Source organism: Semicossyphus pulcher, unplaced genomic scaffold, assembly GCF_022749685.1.
Source record: "Semicossyphus pulcher isolate SPU_LCO1_2020_fin unplaced genomic scaffold, fSemPul1.0.p SCAF_1, whole genome shotgun sequence".
In the NCBI taxonomy this organism is placed as follows: Eukaryota; Metazoa; Chordata; class Actinopteri; order Labriformes; family Labridae; genus Semicossyphus; species Semicossyphus pulcher.
The window spans coordinates 35,173,110-35,194,184 of NW_027211603.1; the positions used below are offsets into that span (position 1 = coordinate 35,173,110).

Genomic DNA, 21,075 nt, shown 5'->3' on the forward strand with positions numbered 1-21,075 from the left:
CATTCCCAAAAATGACAGAAATATATACCTCACTGTACTTCAGCAAATTAAATAATTCAGACAATATTTATATTTATATCCGTTTATAAACAAACTCATCACAGATAAATGGTGCTCACAGAACTAATAATAGAACTAATAATAGTCCAGTAGCCACGTTACTGCCATGGCAGGTCCCGGTATGTCACGGTATCAACCGGCAGTTCCCCTGGCAGGTCCCAGTAGCCACCATAAATGCCGCGGCAGGTAGTGGCAGGTCACGGTAGCAACTGGCAGTTCCCCTGGCTGGTCACGGTAGCCACCATAAATGTCATGGCAGGTGGTGGCAGCTACCGGATGTGCCACAGCAAGCTACAGCTACCATAATTGAGCTTTCCCTCTCGTCTTTTTACTTTGCAATTGCATTGAAAATGGCAAGTCCTGACCAAAACACTTGTATTTGGGCAAGCAGTGCAAGCCTCCTAAAGTATATGTCAGTTTTACATAAATAGTTTCAAATGCTCTGTCTAACCAACAGTGTACCTAGAAATAAGCCCTCACGATATGTTGTTATAGTTTACTACTTCAAGATTGATAACAATTTTATCTGAATGTGAAAAACCTTTCCTGCAGCTGGCTCATGGAAACAATGTGCCAGATCAATTTCCATGTGTATAGAAAACAGTATTTAATTGAATTACTAAGAATGTTTAATTATTTTATTTCTCAGTAGACTATAAATAAGTTATCATAGTTTGCTTTCAAGAAACTTGATTTAAAATAACATTTTAGCCTTGTATTTGTGCTCTCCAGTCTAGTAAAGCCCAGCCCAGTCCATTTGGTATTGGTTCTGGTCACAGCTACCAGACTGATCCGGCCTCCTACAGTCCCCTGTCGTCCCCAGCCACTTCTTCGCCAAGCGGCAATGCCTACTCAGGACTGACAAACCGCAGCACAGCATTTGGTAAGCCCTCCTTCTTCCATCTTTTTTCCTCAGTTAGAATCTGGGTGATCTATAGGGCTGGATATTGGCAAAGACCTCACAATATGATACATATCATGATAAATGGATCACGATACATGGGTATCGATACGATATGTAATAAAAATACATTTTGTGTATAATACTCAAAGGCACTTTACATGATCACATATTAAAACAACAAAACACAAACACAATAAGAGGAAACCAGACAATTAAAACAATGGGGGAAAAATCTGTAATATGTATCATGTATTGCGAGACATTGTAATATTCTACATCATTTTCTGAAAATTTAAAAGTGGAATTGAGAATACAACTTCCTGTGTACCACCATTTCCAATTTATGAGAACAACATTTGAATTGCAGTCCCACTGAACACACTGAATATAAAGACATACACATATGAAAGTAAAGTGCAAGTATTCTTAAAGGAGAAATTCACCCCTGGAAAAAGCCACTGTCAGTCAAAGCTATTGTTCTCTGCAATCAATTGAAGCAATAATATTTCAAATTGTCCTTAGCGACAGATTGTTTTTATAGGCAAATACATTTTTTGATCACATGAAAGGTGGAATTGTCATCATGATCACTGGAAACTCTGAGCCTGACCGCCCTTATAATACTGCACCGCAGCTCCCAACACCTGCTGTTAGCGCTGGCTTTTGTGAACTAGGTGCTTTTTGCCATGAGGCATAGAAAAAAGGACAAATTTGCCCCGAATGCCCGTTTGCCTTCTTCACCAGTTTGTTTAGTCTCTTCCTGTCAGCAGCAGAGATTCTGCTGCCCCAGCAGACTTCTCCAAAGAAGATGGCTGATGCCACTACAGAGTCAAAGAAGGACTTCAGAAATGACCCCTCCACTCCAAAAGACCTGAGTCTCCTGGGTGCTTTGTCCCTTCTTGTAGAGTGCGTTTGAATTGTCTGACCAGTCCAGTTTATTGTTCAGATGGACACCCAAGTACTTATATGATATCACAACCTCAATATCCATTTCCTGGATGTTCACTGGTGTGAGGGGAGAAAGTTTGCATTTTCAGAAATCCACCACCAACTCCTTGGTCTTCCCTGTGTTGAGCTGGAGGTGGTTTCTCTGGCACCATACTGCAAAATCCTGGGTCAGTTCTCAGTACTCCCTGTCGTCCCCTTGGATGATGAGGCTGACAGAGTTGTCAGAGAACTTTTGCAGGTGGAAGTTCGCTGTGTTGTGGGTGAAGTCTGCAGCATAGAGGGTGAACAGGAACGGAGTTGGAACCATTCCCTGGGGGGCCCCCGTGCTGCAGACAATAGTGTCGGACTGACACCTCTGAGAGCCATACCACCCCGATGCCAGGCTGGTAGGCAAACTGCAGCGGGTCCATCGATGGTCTCACCAGGGGTCGTAGATGATCAAGGACCAGCCTCTCCAGGGTCTTCATCAGCTGCAATGTCAGCGCCACCGGCCTGTAGCTGTTGGTCCTTTGGGTGAGGGGTCTTCGGCACTGGTACCAAGCAGGATGTCTTTCACAGTTCTGGTACCCTCCCCAGCTTCAGGCTCAAGTTGAAGATGTACTCCATTATCCCGCACAGCTGGTCTGTGCAGGATTTGAGGAGCCTTGAACTGATCCACACCCGCAGCCTTCCTCACCTTGCACCTACTCAGTTCTTTCCACACCAGGTTAGTTGTGAGGGACAGGTTGGGGCAGGGGGGTTGAATGCTGGAGGTTGTTGGTGTTGTGGGGCAGCAGTGAGTTGAGGTGGGGGAGGGGGGAGGGCCGTTCACAGAGACAGAAGCCAATGGAGGTTGCAGCAGTGGGACATAGGCAGGGTGAGGGGCGGATGACTGATTAAATCTGTTGAAAAAAATGTTCAGGTCATTTACCCACTTTAGGTCCCCCACGGCCAGGATGTCCAGTTCCTTGTACCCAGAGATGGTTTTAATGCCCCTCCAGATTCCACTGACATTCTGCTGCAGCTGGTCCTCCATCTTCTTCCTGTATCTGTCTTTTCCCTCCCTGATCTTCCACCTCAGTTCCCTCTGCACAGTTTTCAGCTCCTCCTTGTTGCCTGAAAAATGCCCTCTTTTAGTCCTCAAGCAGAGCCTTTATGTCAGGAGTAATCCAGTGTTTGCTGTTTGGGAAACGCTGTACAGTCTTGGTGGGTAAAACAGTCTTTCAGAGCAACCTCAGACTCCTCAGACCACCTCTTCACAGTGTGTGTGACCACTGGCCGTCTGTAACCAAGAGGTTTGTACACAGGCAGGAGATGTACAAGGTTGTGGTCAGATCTTCCCAGGGGAGGGAGAGGTGATGGGTTATATGCCACCTTGGTGTTGGCATACAGTAAATCCAGTGTTTTATTGTACCTGGTGCAGCATGTCACATACTGGGTGAATGTGGGCAGAGAGGAGGAGAGAGAGGCATGGTTAAAGTCCCCAGAGATGAGAAGGAGGGCATTTGGGTGCTGTGGCTGCAGGCTGCTTACAGTGGAGTGGATGATATCACAGGCCACTTCAGCATTAGCAGAGGGGGGGAACATATGCCGCTATCGCGATAATGTGAGAATTCCCTCGACAGATAGTATGGCCTCATGCTAACGGCTAACAGCTCAATGTCCTTATTGCAGAGTTGCTCCTTAACGGTGATGTGTCCAGGCTTACACCATCTATTATTAACAAACACTGCCAGCCCTCCTCCTTTCCTCTTACCCTCTTGTTTTGCCTGCCTGCCACAGCAGATAAAATCCTTCCAGTGTAGCCTGAGTCCGGTGTTAGCCATGTGTCTGTGAATAATATAATATAATATAATATAATATGATATAATGTATGTAATATAATACAACATAAAACAATATAATATAATCTATTATGATAATGATCATTACACCCCTAGTGGCACAACTCAAAGCCCCAACAGGAGACAGGCAGGACAGGTCAGCGAAGGACACCCCACCCCCTCTCCCCGTCCACGGACCACGTGTCCGGTAAGGAAGCACATGCTTTCCTGATTGTATTGCACGCGTCGCGCCCCAAAAAAGTGTGGGCAGAGGTAGGCTCTGCCAACCCCACTCTCCGCCTCTCCAACCAGAGGCCCCTCCACACCACCATACGAAACCCCCGGCCAGCCCCACACCCCACCGCTAATGTTTTATTGTGTAGATATTTATATGTATATTAGATATGGATATTTTTATCAAAGTACACAAAAAAAATGGCTCTGGGGAGTAGGCTGCTCACCTGTTGCTCATCCGCTGTCCTCACCATGTCTGCAGCGTGCTTGTTTCGGGTCTTTGTTTTAAAGGTTTGCATGGATTGGTCTTAACAGAAAATGATCTTATTTACATTAGAAATGGGACCTTAATTAACACACAGCGGAAACAACCATATGAGCCAAGACAAAGAGATGGAGAGCGAGTGAGGGGGAGAGAGGGAGAGATTGCATGACTGTAACATGATGTTATTTATTTATTTTTACGAACATATATACTTATGGTGACTTTACTCACCATGCCTGTGACTTTTATTACGGGAAGAGATGTTGATATTGTCAGAGATCAATAGGACTCATCACAATTCATTTTAACCGTGTATTTTGACCGAAAACTGCGCACGGTAAAAATAAGCGAACCTCCTATTCTCTACATTTTCGTCGCATGTCATGCCAGCAGTGTGAAGAGAAGATTGATCCAGTGGTTAATATTTATTGAATTCTTCAATTTCCAGTTTAAGAGAATAGTTTTCTTGGAGACAGCTAGAGAAATGAGCAAGCTGTTATTTCAGCTGCTATTTGTTTGGTATGTTGGTTACTGAAAATGATTTTGTGTTGAATTAGCTGTAGGTTTGTATTGGATGTCATGAAAAAAATATTTTTGTTGATTTCTAACCAGAAGTCTGTTGGGGGGGAAGATGTTTAAATCTGAATTCCAGGTAGTTGATGGGACTGTTATTCAATTATCTGAGACTATCGAGAGTTTGTAAAGTTTCAAGGATAATTTTTTTAAATTGTAAATTGAATTGTGTCAATTATTTTGAGGGTTCAGGTGGGTTAGAGGTGATGTTGATTTTTGTTTTGATTATAGATTTAAGCTGTAGATATTCTAAATACTGATGTTTTCCAATTCCGCGTTTTTTTATCAGGTCGTTGAAGTCATTGAACTGATTGTTGTGGAAAAGATGGTGAAGGTGTGTGATACCTTTTTGTGCCCAAGTGTGGTGCTGTGAAGTTTGAAGTCAGGGTTGTGCCAAATAGAAGTATATATACTTTATTAGTGGCTTTAACATATTTTGTTTGTTTATTTTGTTTGTTACTCTTAAATGGCAATTATGTTTTTTTTTCTAGTTGGAGACAGACAGCTTACCAATCTGCTTGCTACTCAAAACAGCCTTGCAGGAAGGGTACATGGGAATGTGTGTGCATGCCTTTTGGTGTATTCTCAAATTATGTTGATAAAGACAACAAATAAACTTCATTGTAAATGTCAAATACCATAAATTCTCAAACAGTGGTTGGGTATTTATTTAACAACAAAGAGAGTTAAGGTTTTTTTGTGACATGCTCAAAATAAAAGCAGGTCTTTCTTGCCATTTTTTCCCTATTAAAAAATGTAATTATCATATTTTGGTTAAAACATCATTATTCACTGATCAGCTCCTGTTTAAGTTGCTGCTACAAATGCAACATTTCCCTGAAGGGAACTTCTGGGTATCTGCGAATACCAAGTCCAATCTAATGTTTACATCAGCAGAGGGTATGCAATGATGAATAAAAATGTATCAGGCATATTGAAACAACAGGTGTAGCAACTTGATTTAGCACACCTTATTTTTCGCATTTTTTCGGACTTTATAATGTCTTAATACATAAACATAATTTAGTTTGTGTTTATCTGTCAGAGGTTAAAAAGTCTGTGAATTGGCTCTGTATGCACGCCTGAAATACTCCCGCCCCACTTTTGTTCGCAATCGCGTCCTATCATTCGTACCATTCTCATTCTGTGGACAAGTGAGTGAGTGAGTGAGAGAGACACATTAGGTCAAGTGATACCGTAGTTCTCCAAACCAGTAACAAGGTCATTTGATAAATACAGCCCTCTTCCAACAGGCTATTGGTGAGTGCTAACATCAATCAGTCTGGTTTTCTAAAAGGAAGAAGGAAGGGATTGGGAAGCCACCAGCAGAGCAGAGACGCAATTCTGTTGGATGTTAACATCAAGCGAGAGAGAATTAGTGAACGGCAGGAAGAATCAATGCGGGAAATTGAACGGATCATTCAGTTTACTAAAAAGATTAGTTCTTTTTGAATGAATCGTTCATGACTGAAACATCTCTAGCACATTGACAGAGCACATGAGGTGAAGTGGCACAACATGCTGCAACTTTGTTTATTCAAAGAGATTTTCCTTATTTCTTTTATAAATTTGTTTTGTTTTGATATTACTTTTAAATATTTTAAAAAGGTATTTTGAAAAATATTTTCCTGATTATTTTTCAGTAAGTAAACACCCTCAATGTAAAAAAGGATTACATAACTTTATAAAGAAAACATAAGAGAAAATATATTCAACATTTTTCTTGTCTGATAATTGAATTTAAGAATGATATTCAGTCATAACTTGACTTCAATTTCATTCCCTGAAAAAAAATTGGATTGTGAACCCAGCATCGTGAATTGTATCGTATCTTGAGTTGAGTGTATCGTTACATCCCTAACTGCAGTCATTGCAGACATTAACTTCTGTTTGTTTTACCAGATGTGTCGGGTGAGAGCAGTCAGAGTGGAGCTCAGTTCCAGGGTCGTCCCAGTGAGGTCTGGTCCCAGTGGCAGAACCAGCATCACTCCCAACAGGCTGGAGAACAGCATACACACCCCAATCCCAGCCAGACAGAAGTCTTCCAGGTGACACACACACATACTAAGACACACTCCCGTAGTGTTTCAGAGTATCTATCCAGCTGCTGACTGCTGAAATGTGTACACTGATATGTGATTTATCTGATGAGCAATGTGTGTCTTCAGCATAACCCTGACCTTGACCACTTTCCTTTTTTCCGCAGGACATGTTACCCATGGCTGGAGATCCCACCCAGGGAACAGCCAACTACAACATTGAAGACTTTGCTGACCTCGGCATGTTCCCACCCTTCTCTGAGTAGACCCCACTCCCTCACTCCATTAATCTCCCTCTCAAAACTGGACTGATATTCATCTCTCATGTTGTCACATTCCGGGTCATGGTCTGGCTGCACTTGTCATCTGGACATGTACAAACACAGTCCACAAACGCTTTGACTGCAAGGCCTGCAGTGTGTATCTGTGAACATTCACATATCTCATCACTGCGAAGAGGAATCCTGCAGTCAGATGGAAGGAACACCAATTATCCTTTGTGAGCTTTTTATCGCAATGATGGACATTGTCTCAAGCTCTTTGAACTAATGCTGGGAGGTTGGGCATTTTGTGTCGATTATACACGTCTACGTTCATGCATGAAGATGGCCAAAATTTCAGATTTTACCAAGGGCTGGATACACTACACCCAGTAATGTACAGAACTGCATGCTTTTCTGCTGCTGTCCTTGTCCATGTCTGTTAGAGTAAAGCAGGGTTTGTTTTCAGGATGGAATAATTACATTTGAGCAAAACAGTAAGCTGGTAATAAGCTCTCAAGGGAGTAGCTCTGTCATGCAGTGAAATACAAGGTGGTAAGTTGTTAGTACATACTCATTAAGTTTTGGGTCCCTTAACTGGGTGGATACAAAGTAGCATCCTCATCTCAACAACAGCCCTGTCTGTCTCTGCCAGCATCCTGTCTATTCCCCTTAATATGTCCGGACAACCCAAATATGTTGAAGTAACTAAGACCTTATTAATAATTTCTTCATCAAGAAATATTTTATTAGATGATTTAACATTTTGTTCTTAGTGATGGCGTTAATGTGGAGATGAAACACAGTTTTACTGCACAGTATCTGATCATTACGTTTAATTGGACTCTGAAGTCCCTGCTGCAGCTGTACATCGATTCTTTGGAGCGGACAAGAGTTGGTCAGTTGTTCAGCAATCTTGGAACCCAACAATATAGCTTCTGGGAGCAATGGTGAACATTTTGGGCATTCCAGTTTAGCCAGTGTTTAGCAAAAAGGATTTCCAGCAGCTGCGCTGCATTGTTTACAGTCCAATCAGCGACCATAGACTGTAATAGGTGTAGCCACTGTGACCCAATGGTTTCTCGACTGCCTAAATTAACTCTCGAGTTCGGGATAAGGGCGCAGCTGTGTTGGTCTTGTGGCGCCAGAAGCCAGAAGTGACTATATTTGGATGAGAATGGCTGCTGCAGTGTAACGAGGGGTTGGCAACCGCTAAACAGTGGCCGATTCATTCGCTGGTGAATGAGCTTGTTTAACTTTGTGTTTCCAAAGGAGGAGACTCTTTTTGTGGTGGTGATTGACTGCAGCTGTTTTTGATCAGATTATAGAAGAAGCAGCTTGCCGCTTGATCGCCAGGTGAGAAAGACACACATGCGTATGACCAAACTTCACCCCTGGGAAAAGCCAATAACTCCTGACCCCTATTCACTGGCTAACGAATAAATAAATGTACCATATACACTGAACAAGCTAACAAGGCAGGTATTGCCAGCACAGTATATCTGCAACTATATGCAAATATATCAATACAGTAAAACTAGAATTTAACTCACCGAAAAGCTAGAGCACAGACTTCTTAGGCGACCAGATAGTTCAATAAATCACACAGCAAGACAGATTATTTGTTCGATTTTTGCATGAAAAACTCCCGGGCGAAGTTAAGTTCAGTAACTGTGTTGATGTCTAGCAGACAGCCAGCAGTATCCTACTGTCACTCAAGTGACCCTGCTGCTATAATTTAAGGCTTAATATAATAAAAACAGGTTTGTTATAAAAAAAAAAAAAAACATGTTTATTTATGCTATAAAAATGGGCATTTTAACATCTGCTATAATGTTATTTCTTGGCTTCTGGAGACAGCCTCAAGTGGCAACTCGAGGAACTGCAGTTTTTTGCACTTGCACTTTGGCTTAATTATTCAACACTGGAGGTTGCGACTTCTTATCAACTTGAGAAGCAACTGTGTATTCATATCAAAAGCCAAGCGGAATTCTCCCCTCCATATATGTCTACAAATTAAACGGCTTCATTTCTTTATTCATTAGATCCTTGAGGAGCGCTTTTCATCAGTTTCTGGCGAGTCTCAGTTTCACTATAAAAGTAATTTACACAGAGGCTGAACTCTGGCGTACTTCAGTGGTATAGACCTGAAAAAGATAACAATTTCTTGAATTCTTGTGATTTACTTGCAATTAACAGGTTTTAAGTTTTCCTAAGTAACAACATCATGAAACAGATTTCTGAAAAGTAAAAATCAAGCAAATTTGTCTCAAGTTGAAACTTTTTAATCTCGAGCAGATTGTTAGCTGAACCTGCTTCAGATATCTGTTTAAAGAGATAAATAACATAAATCATTGTCAGATGACAGCAGATAACATTCCACCTCCTTTTGCTCCCCACACAGACTTTTTTTCTGGCATACGCCAAAGCCTGCTAATACCTGATTGGTCAATACTACTCCCACTACAAACAAACAACAAACAGAGACCAGAACACTTCCCGTACAAAAATCCAGATGCGTGTGTAAGTAGAGATTGGTTGGTCAGTAACGGCAGTCTCTCGTCAGTATGCAGATTTTATGTGAATGACGCTTTCCTTTCTCCCTCCCCTCCACCCCAAAACAGTTACAGAAGGTTGAAAGTGAAAACTGCTTGAAACAGAAAAGAAACTGTTCGCATTGAACAATAACCGTAGCTGTCGGTTCTTTTTTTTTTTCTATTAACATTTTTATTTTTGATGCCAAACTTTAGTATTACTGTTGTGACTCCATACATGTGTACATAAGTTCAAAATGACTTGGACACAACAAAACAAAGTGGCCACACTGGACTATGAGTCAGCTGATGACTGTATAAATAGTAATGCTTTTTTAAATCATCACTCATGCATCTGGCCCCTGGTATCAGTCCATACAAGATCTCATTTACTCATACAAGAGTAAATGAGGCCAATATGACCAGTTACCAGTAGTGGACCAGTCAACTCCTCTGGGAAAACAACCAGCGATTGTAGAGAGCATTAGTCAACATAATATTGATGTCCCAGTACTACATGTTCCCATATACACACAGTAAGATTTCTGTGAGTGTTGAAGATGTACACCTCAATCCGGTGCAGCCTGTTGCACACCATCACTGACCCTGCTGAACAGCAGCAGGATGAGAGAAACTGCTCATTTGCACCTGCTGCTGTTCTCACTCTCTCTGTCAACCTTATTGTGTAACCTATATGTTGTGAACTGTAGAGCAAAATCCGATGAGAATAGAGAAGGATTGTTTGTGTTGATAAAAAAAATATTTGTAGACATTTGCTAAGCTAAGGCTTAAAGTGCACTTCATTAAACTAACTCCTCATCTCACCAGCCTGCTTTAAAAGGAAAACACCGCCATACCGTCCAAGCAAAGCGCAGTATTTACTAGTGTATTTGGTGTATTTCAGCTCTGGCTACTTGACTTTATTACTTATAATCTTTTCATTTATTAAGAAACTGAATAATCCTTTTTAGCGGGCAAACTTTTACATTAGAGATTGTATGATGTCTCTGACAGATAGATATGAGAACTTTGAACAGATATCAGAGCCCTTTTGCTAAAGATCTCAAATCGATGTTTTTTGTAAATAATGTGATTTATATGTTGATTTGTGTTACTTTCTCGCAGTACATGTTTTTTGTGTAGGTTTTAATGATATTGTGTGCAATGTGAGAACATATTAAACTATTGGTATTTAGTTAGTCTGTTAATTGTAAATTGAGTTCTAGACCTGTATAAAAATTGTGTAAATGTGACTCATTATTTTTGTGTAACAAATCGTTCTTGTGACAATAAATTCTAATTGATTGCGTGGCTTCTACTCCAAGTTTTAGTTTTCAGTTTCTTAGGCAATCTATACATTCATAACTGGACTTATGAACACAAACTACATTATTTTGATTTTCTTAATGTAAAAAATAATTTTAAAGGGCATAACAGGGAATGGTTAAGGTAAGCATTATTGTACCTAACTATTGTACCTTCCTCAATTACTAATTTGATGTACCAGTAAAGTGAAGTAAAACACTTCTACTTTACAGTATGATTTTTAATATGAAATATATTTATGAAAGATATTCATCATGCTTTACTAATATATATCTACAACAGAGACTGATAAAAACAATGAAGCCTGTAATACTTTTGTACTTACTGCTTTGAATTATTCTTCATATTTATTTTGATTTGCTATGTAAGAATGTTTGATACGGCTGGGCTGAGAGAATAAGTCTAAATCTGTCAGAAACGCCACAAACAAAATTTGATATAAATCACAAGTATCATTACAGTCAATGGTGCTCTAATGATGGGGCAGTGATTTTATAGACTTTAGCAGACTTGTCCCTATGTGTGATCGGTCAGACGCTGCAAATAACGGCCCTTATATGTAATCACACTCATGGAAACCCTGGGTTGACTTATCAAGTTGATAACCAGCCTCGTGTCACTTGTCACGCTTAGCAAAACCTCCTTTGTCAGTTTCAGTGAAGGCACATCAGGAAAAAATACGCTGGATATGTTGAACTCGCTTTGTAGTATAGGCCCCAGCACTCTGGGATACAACCAAGTTTTGGTGACTCAAAAGATATCACAGGTGTTATGTCCCCGGGCAAGGGGCAACCTAGACACCACATGATGTATGAGCCCCACTCTTCCCACTCGCAGGAAAGGCCACTTACTGTCTTCAGAGATCAGCAGTGCCCAAAACAACAAACAAAAGTTAACTAAACTAGCTCTAGGGCCTATACTACAAAGTCAGTAAACGTAGGGTATCTTTTCCCGATCTGGCTTCAGTACTCCAACTAAGATCGTGCAAAGCAGTTACACAACGCTGGTTGTCAACTCGTTAAGTAAACCCAGGGTTTCCATGATGCTCTGGAGCAGGTTATGTCCAAGATAAGAGATTAACCTGAACTACACACCACCTACTGACCAATCAGGTCTCTTGATTTAGGAGCAGATCGTGAGAGGGAGGAGGGAGAGAGACCGGTAAAACACTTCCACTTTACTGTAGGAGTTTCAAAAATATATTCATAAAAGATATTCATTGTGGTTTATTGATGTACAACCACAACAGAGACTGAAGCCTGAAGTACATTTGTACTCATAAGATATGACAGTAAGCATTTGTACAGCTTTAAATTGTGGTTTTATAGGCTATTTATTTTATATTTGCTCCATGGGTCCGTTTGATACAGCTGCATAAATCTGCCACGAACAAAAATGCATCTGTGCAACGCATTAATCTCATGTAACACAAAGTGTTATAACATATATATAATATATTTGCACATTTACACGGTTTGCATTTTTTTGCTTTTTGTCCTTCCTACATTTGGTCGCTGCAGCTGAGTGGATTTTAGTCTGGATTATGTGTCATTACTTCACATCTTTTGTAAGTTTGTAAAATATGCTGATCAGCTGATGGCAGACTTGGCCATGTTTAGATTGGTCATTTGCTCCACACAACAGCCTTTTTATGTGAACGCGTTAAGAGAAATCCTGGGTTGACTTACCAAGTTGATAACCAGCGTTGTGTGACCACTTAGCACGATGTCCTTTGTCAGGTTATGTGAAACCAGATCAAGAAAAGATACCCCGGGTATGTTGAACTCGCTTCATAGTATAGGCCCCTCGCTAAAAAAATCATTAACTGTGTAACATGCAAATTAAGTCTATAATATCACTGCGCCACCATTAGAGCATGATATATTGACTAAAATGACACTCAGCTGTATTTATGAGTGCAGTTATGACAGATTTAGACTTAATTCTCTCCAGCCACGGCTGAAACATAAACCGTACTGGCAGTAGTTCCGGAGCCTCCATATTGAGGACCGTCTCAAAGCTCTTATCGCTGCTCGGAGGAGCGAGGAGCGAGGACAGAGGAGGGAATTCAGAGGGTAAGTGATAAGCGAGGATACAGGAGAGCAGCCTCCACGGAATTTTTTTACTGGCCGACACAACCCCTTATTAGATATCAGTTAGTGATTGGACGCTGAAGCAGATCTTATGTGAAACTTCACAACATCACTGGAGTTTCATATCGCAGAGAGGAAGAAGCGGGCCTTAAAACAGACTTTACAGGGCGCCTTGAAACCGATTATAAACAAAGTTGGTATAATGAGTTGGTATTTGACAAGCTGTGATTGTTTAGAACGAAATATTGATCTTAACTTGTCATAAAATATATAAAATGCAGTGAATAACTGCAGATTTGATTTGTTTTCTGAGTCAACATCTGAGTAAAAAGTCTGAGTCTGTCTCTGTCAGCAGGTAACACTTTTTACGTGTGAGATTGATCATCAATGAGGTCGGGTTTGATCAGCGTGAAGTGATTTCTATTTACCCTGAAACTTTTAGCCTAATCAATAATGTCCATAGTTCATGAACAGACAGTATTTGGGCTCATTAAATAATTAATTCAGATCAGATTATCTGTGATCAAAAATGTAAATAATGAACAAATAATATAAAGGCATAGTGCTGGTAAGAAATGTCCGTATGGCTCTGCAGCAGGAACACAGACTGCAGCCTGTTCTTCATGTGCAGGTGTTACAGGGTTACGGTTACAGGTTACAGGGAGAAAACACTGTTACTGTGTGTTTTATTAGAATTAATACAGTACACATGTGTGCAGACACAAACAGCTGTTAAAGCAGACTGACAGCTAAACCAGTGGTGATCAGCTGACGCGGTCATGACAAACGGACATCGCTGCACCTGACGCTTCATCGGAAAGGACGTCTCATGTCTCATGATTCCCTTGTTTCCTCTCTCCTCTCTTGGTTTCCTTGCGTCTACCCATGCATCTCTGGTGGGAGGGACTTAGACGCAAGTGAAAGACGCAAGTGAAGGAAGCATGGATGCAATTTAAAAGACACGAGAAGCAGCCTTTGTCTTCCCATGTCCCTGTGCTAGTTCGTTGTCGTCTGTCAATGTGTAACCATCGGAGTGTTAATTTTTTCTCAGTGTTCCCTGTGTGGATTTTCTTTGTTGTTCCTTCTGTGATTTTCCACCTTTTGATTTATTTGGATTATTTATTGCCTGTTTTGTTGGACCTTTATGCCATTGGATATTGTTTGCCTGCCCCCCTTTGACACCTCAAATCAGTAAGCCTTTTGTTTTGCCTTCTACCTTTTTGTTTAGATAAAGATCATCTTATATCAGTCTGCATCTAGGTCCTAAACCTTTTGTTTAAAGCCCCTGGAAACCCAAATCCACAAAATCCTTCTCACTATGCAATTTAAAGTCTTATGTACATACTTGTAAGCATGCTAAAAGGTGTAGAAAATGACTTTTAATCCAAACTGGAGTTTTTGCCATTCTTACTTTGTTAACTTCCCTGACGCTGGGGTCAAATTGGGCGTGGTCAGTGAAGATATTTATGTCGTCATAAATTTTCTCGAACCAATCCTAAAATAATCAACAGCAGTTGCCCCGCCCTCACAGGTGCAATAACACCTCGCGATCAATCCCTCTCTCTGAGTCTGCGCTAACTCCTGTCCACATACCTTGACCATCTCTGCACATACCTGTTGCAGTTACCTGCCTAACGATCGCCTTTTTTCCCCATCAAGCCTGTGTGTGCTGTCCCCGGGTGCACATCCACCATCTGAGATGACAACGTGTCATTCTTTTATTTTCTAAATGCGGCGGACTTGGAGAAGCAGCAGTGTTTCCGCCACATGCATTTAATGAATTGTTGCAGCCGCTGCTTCAGAAGTTGTAATTGAACGACTCTTTGGAGATTTCCGCTGCAAATCAACGATCGTCCATCCTCTCCTCATTGAGGAAGAGCACTGAAACAGTGAACTCGTGAAGTCTTGGCAACCACATAAACAACAGCAGAACCAGTTTACTTCTAACGGCAAAAGAGGGTCCGCTCCGCATCGCTGACATCGGCATACATACGCAGTTCTAATACGCAGTGTAAACAATCCACGTGCCCATATCAGCTGTGCGCTCAGTATCAAACTCTCAGCTCCCTGGCGATCTCCCTCCAGCAAGCTGCACAATATCATACTGAAATGAGGAGATATTGTCTGTCTAACTCCGTACGTCCCTGCTGTAAATACATACAACCATTGTCGCGCTTTATAAAGCTTATAAAAGGAGATGTCATTTGGTAACGATCGATCGTTTAGATCGCTACGTCATTAATAACGTCCCTCGTGCACACGCGACTCACGTGCTGTGAGAACTGAATTGCGAAAGAGAAAATATGTAACTTTTGTGACTTAATTAAACAGACTGCTGATGAAGATAGTCAACACAGCAGACAGAGAGACAGACAGAAGCGGGGGCGGGGGGGCTGAGCGGGGCCAGTAGTGGTGCAGGGAGCAGAGGTGCAGGTGTGTTGGGGGACTGAAGCAAAGTGATCAAATTAAAGTAGTTTGTGAATTCAAACTTAATGAGGTGAAGAAGAAAGTACAATTAAAGTGTGGAAGTAAGAAATAACCATCTAGAAAGAGGGTAAGTCTACATGTTATGTGCTTCTCACAGAAATCATCGATATATGAGATTAATTGAAATCAATTAATTACAAAGCCTGTAATTCATTAGATTCATTTTTTTAATCACCTGACAGCAATAGTTTTGATATGATGTGCACATGCGCACATACCTGGGTGGTACAACACCCTCTACCCTGCTGCTGAAAAAAATCCTAGAGGAAACACTGCTTTCCCATGCGCCATTGTTGTGTTGACAGTTGCCATGAGAACTCGGACAGGCGGACCCCTGCAGGTGTCAATCAACACGGGAGCTGCCATGCCTACACAGTCCTGAGAAATTGTCTGCACAGCCAAACGAGCTGTTTTTCAAGAAGATTTTCTAGTGGTTCTGAACGTTAATTTTCACTCAGATTTTTGTGGATGCTTTATGACACACTCACAACTGATATCATATATGCATTTTTGCTATTTCAAGCTGAGTTTCCAGGGGCTTTAAAACCTCAACGTGGCAGACTGAAGCAATACAGAGTCGGAAAAATACATTGATTATTATCATTATTATTATTTAATAATAATTGATGACTGTAAGAGTCTGTCCAGAGGGCAGGGTTGGTTATGGGAGCAATGAGGATCAATCAAAGGTTTTATGAAAATGTATGAAGTTTATTACAATAGTTTAGTTCTTTTTTTTAAATAAAAACACTTCCAATCAGACAATTATGGTTAACCAAAATGGGAGGGGGAAAGTGAGTGGGAGCCTATCACTTAAGAAGTGTGTTCCAGGAGTGCAACCTACTCATCGCTCGGGAACTCACGGCAATCACAATCACGGCAAACAGGTGTAAAATATTGTATCCCAGTGCTCTTACCACTACAATGCGTGAAGGGGAACCAACTAGACCAAGATTATTAATATATGCAGTGGTGGAAAGGAACTACTGCAAGTACACTCGTACAGCACTGTAGCCTACTTAAGAACAAATTTAATTTATAGTATTTTCTGTTGCATTATAATTCTACGCCACTACTTCTCAAAGGGAAACACTATGGGGGGAATTAGCTATAGGATTGCGCTGCTTTTGCGCATGCAGAGGGTTGAATGCACTTCACAGTGCGCTGCAGAGCAAACAGCATCTCTGTGCTCCGGTGCCGTTTGCGCGTATTTAAATGAGTCATTATGCAGACATTCTGGGCAAATTTGGCCCCTTTCTATGCCTCGTGGCAAAAAGCAGCTAACAGCACCGTGTAGTTAAAGTTAAAAAATTACCGCCTGCAGACAGTTGATGGTAACTGCAGCGCACTACTATAGGACTAGGACTGTCACGCTCTGAGTTTACACTGATCATGAGGACAAGTCCACCTTTTGTAAATTAAAAAAAAGTATTTGTCTGTAAAAAAATTCTGTTAATAATATATTGACATTATTTTTAGAATCAGGAGACTAATCAGTCCTGGGCTGTGCAAGACCCAACCCCGGCACACGGGCAGATGGTCTGGCTGTTACGCATGACGGGGATTATTATCTGGACGAGCTGCTGTTGCACGCTCGATTAAAAAAAATAATAAAGCTGCGTCACAGACAGTTAAACTAGCAAACACTTGTTGAGTAAACTGTTCAATAAACTGTTCAAAGAGCTGCCCCCTCCTCTCCCTGCTCATCATCAATCTGTAGATGGAGTTAAGCTCCGTCAGTGTGCGCTAAACTACACTGTGTTCCAAATTATTATGCAAATGATATTTTTCTCAGAGTTTCCTAAATAGTCGATGCAAATGACAGTCAGCATAATTTTCAAGTCATCAACCGTTAGTTTAATGAATTTGAATGTTATTGAACAAACCTCCCAATGATAACAGTATTTTTCAAAAATAAAAAACTTAAAATGCACTGTTCCAAATTATTATGCACGACAGAGTTTTATAACATTTTATAGGTTGTTATGAACTGAAAATGCTCATCTTTTGAATTTGCAGCATTAGGAGGTCATATTTACTGAAATCAAAAGCTATTTCAATCAAAAACATCTTAACAGGTCAAGTTACATTTTAACATAGGACCCCTTATTTGATAGCAGCTTCATAATTCTTGCATCCATTGACCTTGTGAGTTTTTGGAGAGTTTCTGCTTGAATTTCTTTGCAGGATGTCAGAATAGCCTCCCAGAGCTGCTGTTTGGATGTGAACTGCCTCCCACCCTCATAGATCTTTTGCTTGAGGATGCTCCAAAAGTTCTCAATAGGGTTGAGGTCAGGGGAGGATGGGGGCCACACCATGAGTTTCTCTCCTTTTATGCCCATAGCAGCCAATGATGCAGAGGTATTCCTTGCAGCATGAGATGGTGCATTGTCATGCATGAAGATGATTTTGTTACGGAAAGCACGGTTCTTCTTTTTGTACCATGGAAGAAAGTGGTCAGTCAGAAACTCCACATACTTTACAGAGGTCATTTTCACACCTTCAGGGACCCTAAAGGGGCCGACCAGCTCTCTCCCCATGATTCTGGCCCAAAACATGACTCCGCCACCTCCTTGCTGACGTCGCAGCCTTGTTGGGACATGGTGGCCGTCCACCAACCATCCACTACTCCATCCATCTGGACCATCCAGGGTTGCACGGCACTCATCAGTGAACAAGACTGTTTGAAAATTAGTCTTCATGTATTTCTGGGCCCACTGCAGCCGTTTCTGCTTGTGAGCATTGTTTAGGGGTGGCCGAATAGAAGGTTTACGCATAACTGCAAGCCTCTGGAGGATCCTACACCTTGATGTTCGTGGGACTCCAGAGGCACCAGCAGCTTCAAATATCTGTTTGCTACTTTGTAATGGCATTTTAGCAGCTGCTCTTTTAATCCGATGTTTTTGTCTGGCAGAAACCTTCCTCATTGTGCCTTTATCTGCACGAACCCGTGTGTGCTCTGAATCAGCCACAAATCTCTTAACAGTACGATGATCACGCTTAAGTTTTCGTGAAATATCTAAGGTTTTCATACCTTGTCCAAGGCATTGAACTATTTCACGCTTTTCGGCAGCAGAGAGATCCTTTTTCTTTCCCATATTGCTTGGAAATGGTCGTCTGCTTAATAATGTGGAACGCCCTTCTTAAGTAGTTTTTCCTTAATTGGGCTCACCTGGCAAACTAATTATCACAGGTGTCTGAGATTGATTTCAGTGATCCAAAGAGCCCTGTGACACAATACCATCCATGAGTTTAATTGAAAAACAAAAAATGTAATCTTTATGACACTTAAATACAATTTGCGTAATAATTTGGAATGCGGTGTAATGCCTGAGAGCGCAGCAGAGAGTGGATGTGCAGCTCCTCTTCACAATCAAACACACAAGAGCAAACAGCACGGATCTGCAAAACTTTATGGCCGTGTTTGCGCTTGAATATCATCAAGGCAAGGCAAGGCAAGGCAAGTTTATTTATATAGCACATTTCAGCAACAAGAGAATTCAAAGTGCTTTACATAGAACAACAAAGCAAAGTCAAATGCGGCACTAAGATCGAGTAGTACTAAGACAGAAACTCTACCATTGTCTGTGTTTAAGTGGATGTCATTAATCACTTTGACAAGAGCTGTCTCAGTGCTGTGGTGTGGTCGAAAGCCTGACTGAAAGACATCAAAGCATTTGTTCACTGTCAAAAAGTGGTTCAACTGTTGATAGACAGCCTTTTCGATTATCTTACTTAAAAATGGTAGATTTGATATAGGCCTATAGTTCTTCATCTGTGACTTGTCTAGGTTGTTCTTTTTTAACAGTGGCTTGATGACTGCTGTTTTCAGGGCCTGTGGGAAGAGAGAGAAGAGACAAGTTTACAATCTGTATCAGATCTGATGCCATGACTTTTGAGACCTTCTGGAAAAAATCTGTAGCCATAATATCAAGGCAGCAGTGGGAGGATTTTAGGTGTTGTATAATGTCCTCCAGGTCTTTATTGTTAATCAGATAAAATTGTGTCACAGTGTTTAAATTGGTATTAGATGAACACAGCACATAACCTGAACCTAAAACTGAGTTACTGACTGCTTGTCTGAATTTCAGTATTTTTTCTGTAAAGAAGGAGGCAAATTCATTGCAGGCCCTGGCTGAGTGAAGTTCAGGTGCTACTGACACAGGAGGGTTTGTTAGCCTGTCGACAGTAGCAAACGGGGCACGTGTGTTATTACTGTTCTTGGTGATGATGTCAGAGAAGAACGATTGCCTTGCATTCCTCAGTTGAGAATTATAAATGCGAAGTTTCTCTTTATAGATGTCATAATGAATCTGAAGATTTGTTTTTTTTGCCACCTGCGTTCAGCTTTCCGACACTCTCTTTTTTCAGCTCTTACCAGTGTGGCATTTCTCCAAGGAGATCTTTTCCTACCAGAGACAACCTTCGTCTTAGTGGGAGCGATGGTATCCATTACATTTGCAATTTTAGAATTGAAATTATCTACTAAGTCATTGACTGAGACCCAGGATGGGGAAGGTGTGGAAGAGAAAACCTGGTTAAAAATATGCTGGTGTTTTCAGTGGTACGTTTTGTAATTGCTTTTGTTTGAGTAATTGTCTGCACTAAGATAACACTCTCAAAGAAAACACAGGAGTGATCAGAGAGGGCAACATCTGTCACCACAATCTTGGAAATATTTAGACCCTTGGAGATAATTAAGTCCAGAGTGTGCCCCTTATTGTGTGTGGGCTCTGTCACATGCTGAGTCAGCCCATAGTTGTCAAGAGTGCAACACAGTTCTTTAGTCCCTCTGTCCTGAGAGTTGTCACGTAAGTGCTTCCTGTTTCGCGGCAGCATCGCCTTTCTTTTTCTATTACCAATCAGGACAGAAATTGTGGAACCTACTGGCATACAGGGCCCGGGCTTATCCTGGAAAGAGTCATGACTGCCATTATCCTTACAGCCTGGACCCTCCACATATCAGTTTGAGCTTGGTACATTTTGAACACAAGCAACCATATCAACCTTATCAGGCTGGGCAGACAGAGCATGATGCCGCCGTGGAGCAGGAGGGGGAGGGCGTCGTGGCTGTAATGGCTGTGTCAGAACTGGTGGAGGTGGGCGCCATGCGGGGTTTATGGGAGAGAAAATGGGAGAGGGCTCGGGGGTGCATCTAGTTCCAGCATTGACCAGCTCCTTCATGTGGTCAGTGAACTCTAAAAGAGGGGAGGAGGGAGAAAGGGTGATTAAGGAAGAGGATGACCTGGCTGGGGTTTGAGGGGGTAAGGTGAAAGGGATGGAGGGGGGTGGAGTCCCCTCCTCTCGGCTCTGATGTCTCTCCAGTTCAGAAATCCATCGGGCGGGGGCAGATGGGGTTGTTCCTCGAGGTTTCCGCTGTGAGATGTTACGTGTTCCTTCCGTGCCGATTTACTCCCGACTTGTTAAGGCCAATTCCATCTGATTTAAAAAGATGTTTGCGTTCCCAGAAAATGCATCTTATTGACTGTTAAAGGAGATCAGTCTAACACTGAACTACTGAGATGTTGATCCAGGAGCGACCTGGCTGAC

General features: G+C 41.5%; 1 protein-coding gene across 1 annotated transcript in view; it reads left to right on the forward strand.

Moving 5' to 3' along the window:
• The window catches only part of arnt2 (aryl-hydrocarbon receptor nuclear translocator 2), a 100,704-nt gene extending 89,767 nt beyond the window's left edge, over positions 1 to 10,937 (forward strand). The window contains exons 17-19 of the mRNA XM_069670654.1: positions 793 to 943; positions 6,689 to 6,834; positions 6,993 to 10,937. Coding sequence (XP_069526755.1) covers positions 793 to 943; positions 6,689 to 6,834; positions 6,993 to 7,091 — 396 coding nt within the window. The 3' untranslated portion in view covers positions 7,092 to 10,937. The remainder of the gene's footprint in view (positions 1 to 792; positions 944 to 6,688; positions 6,835 to 6,992) is intronic.
• Positions 10,938 to 21,075: the final 10,138 nt, after the last annotated feature.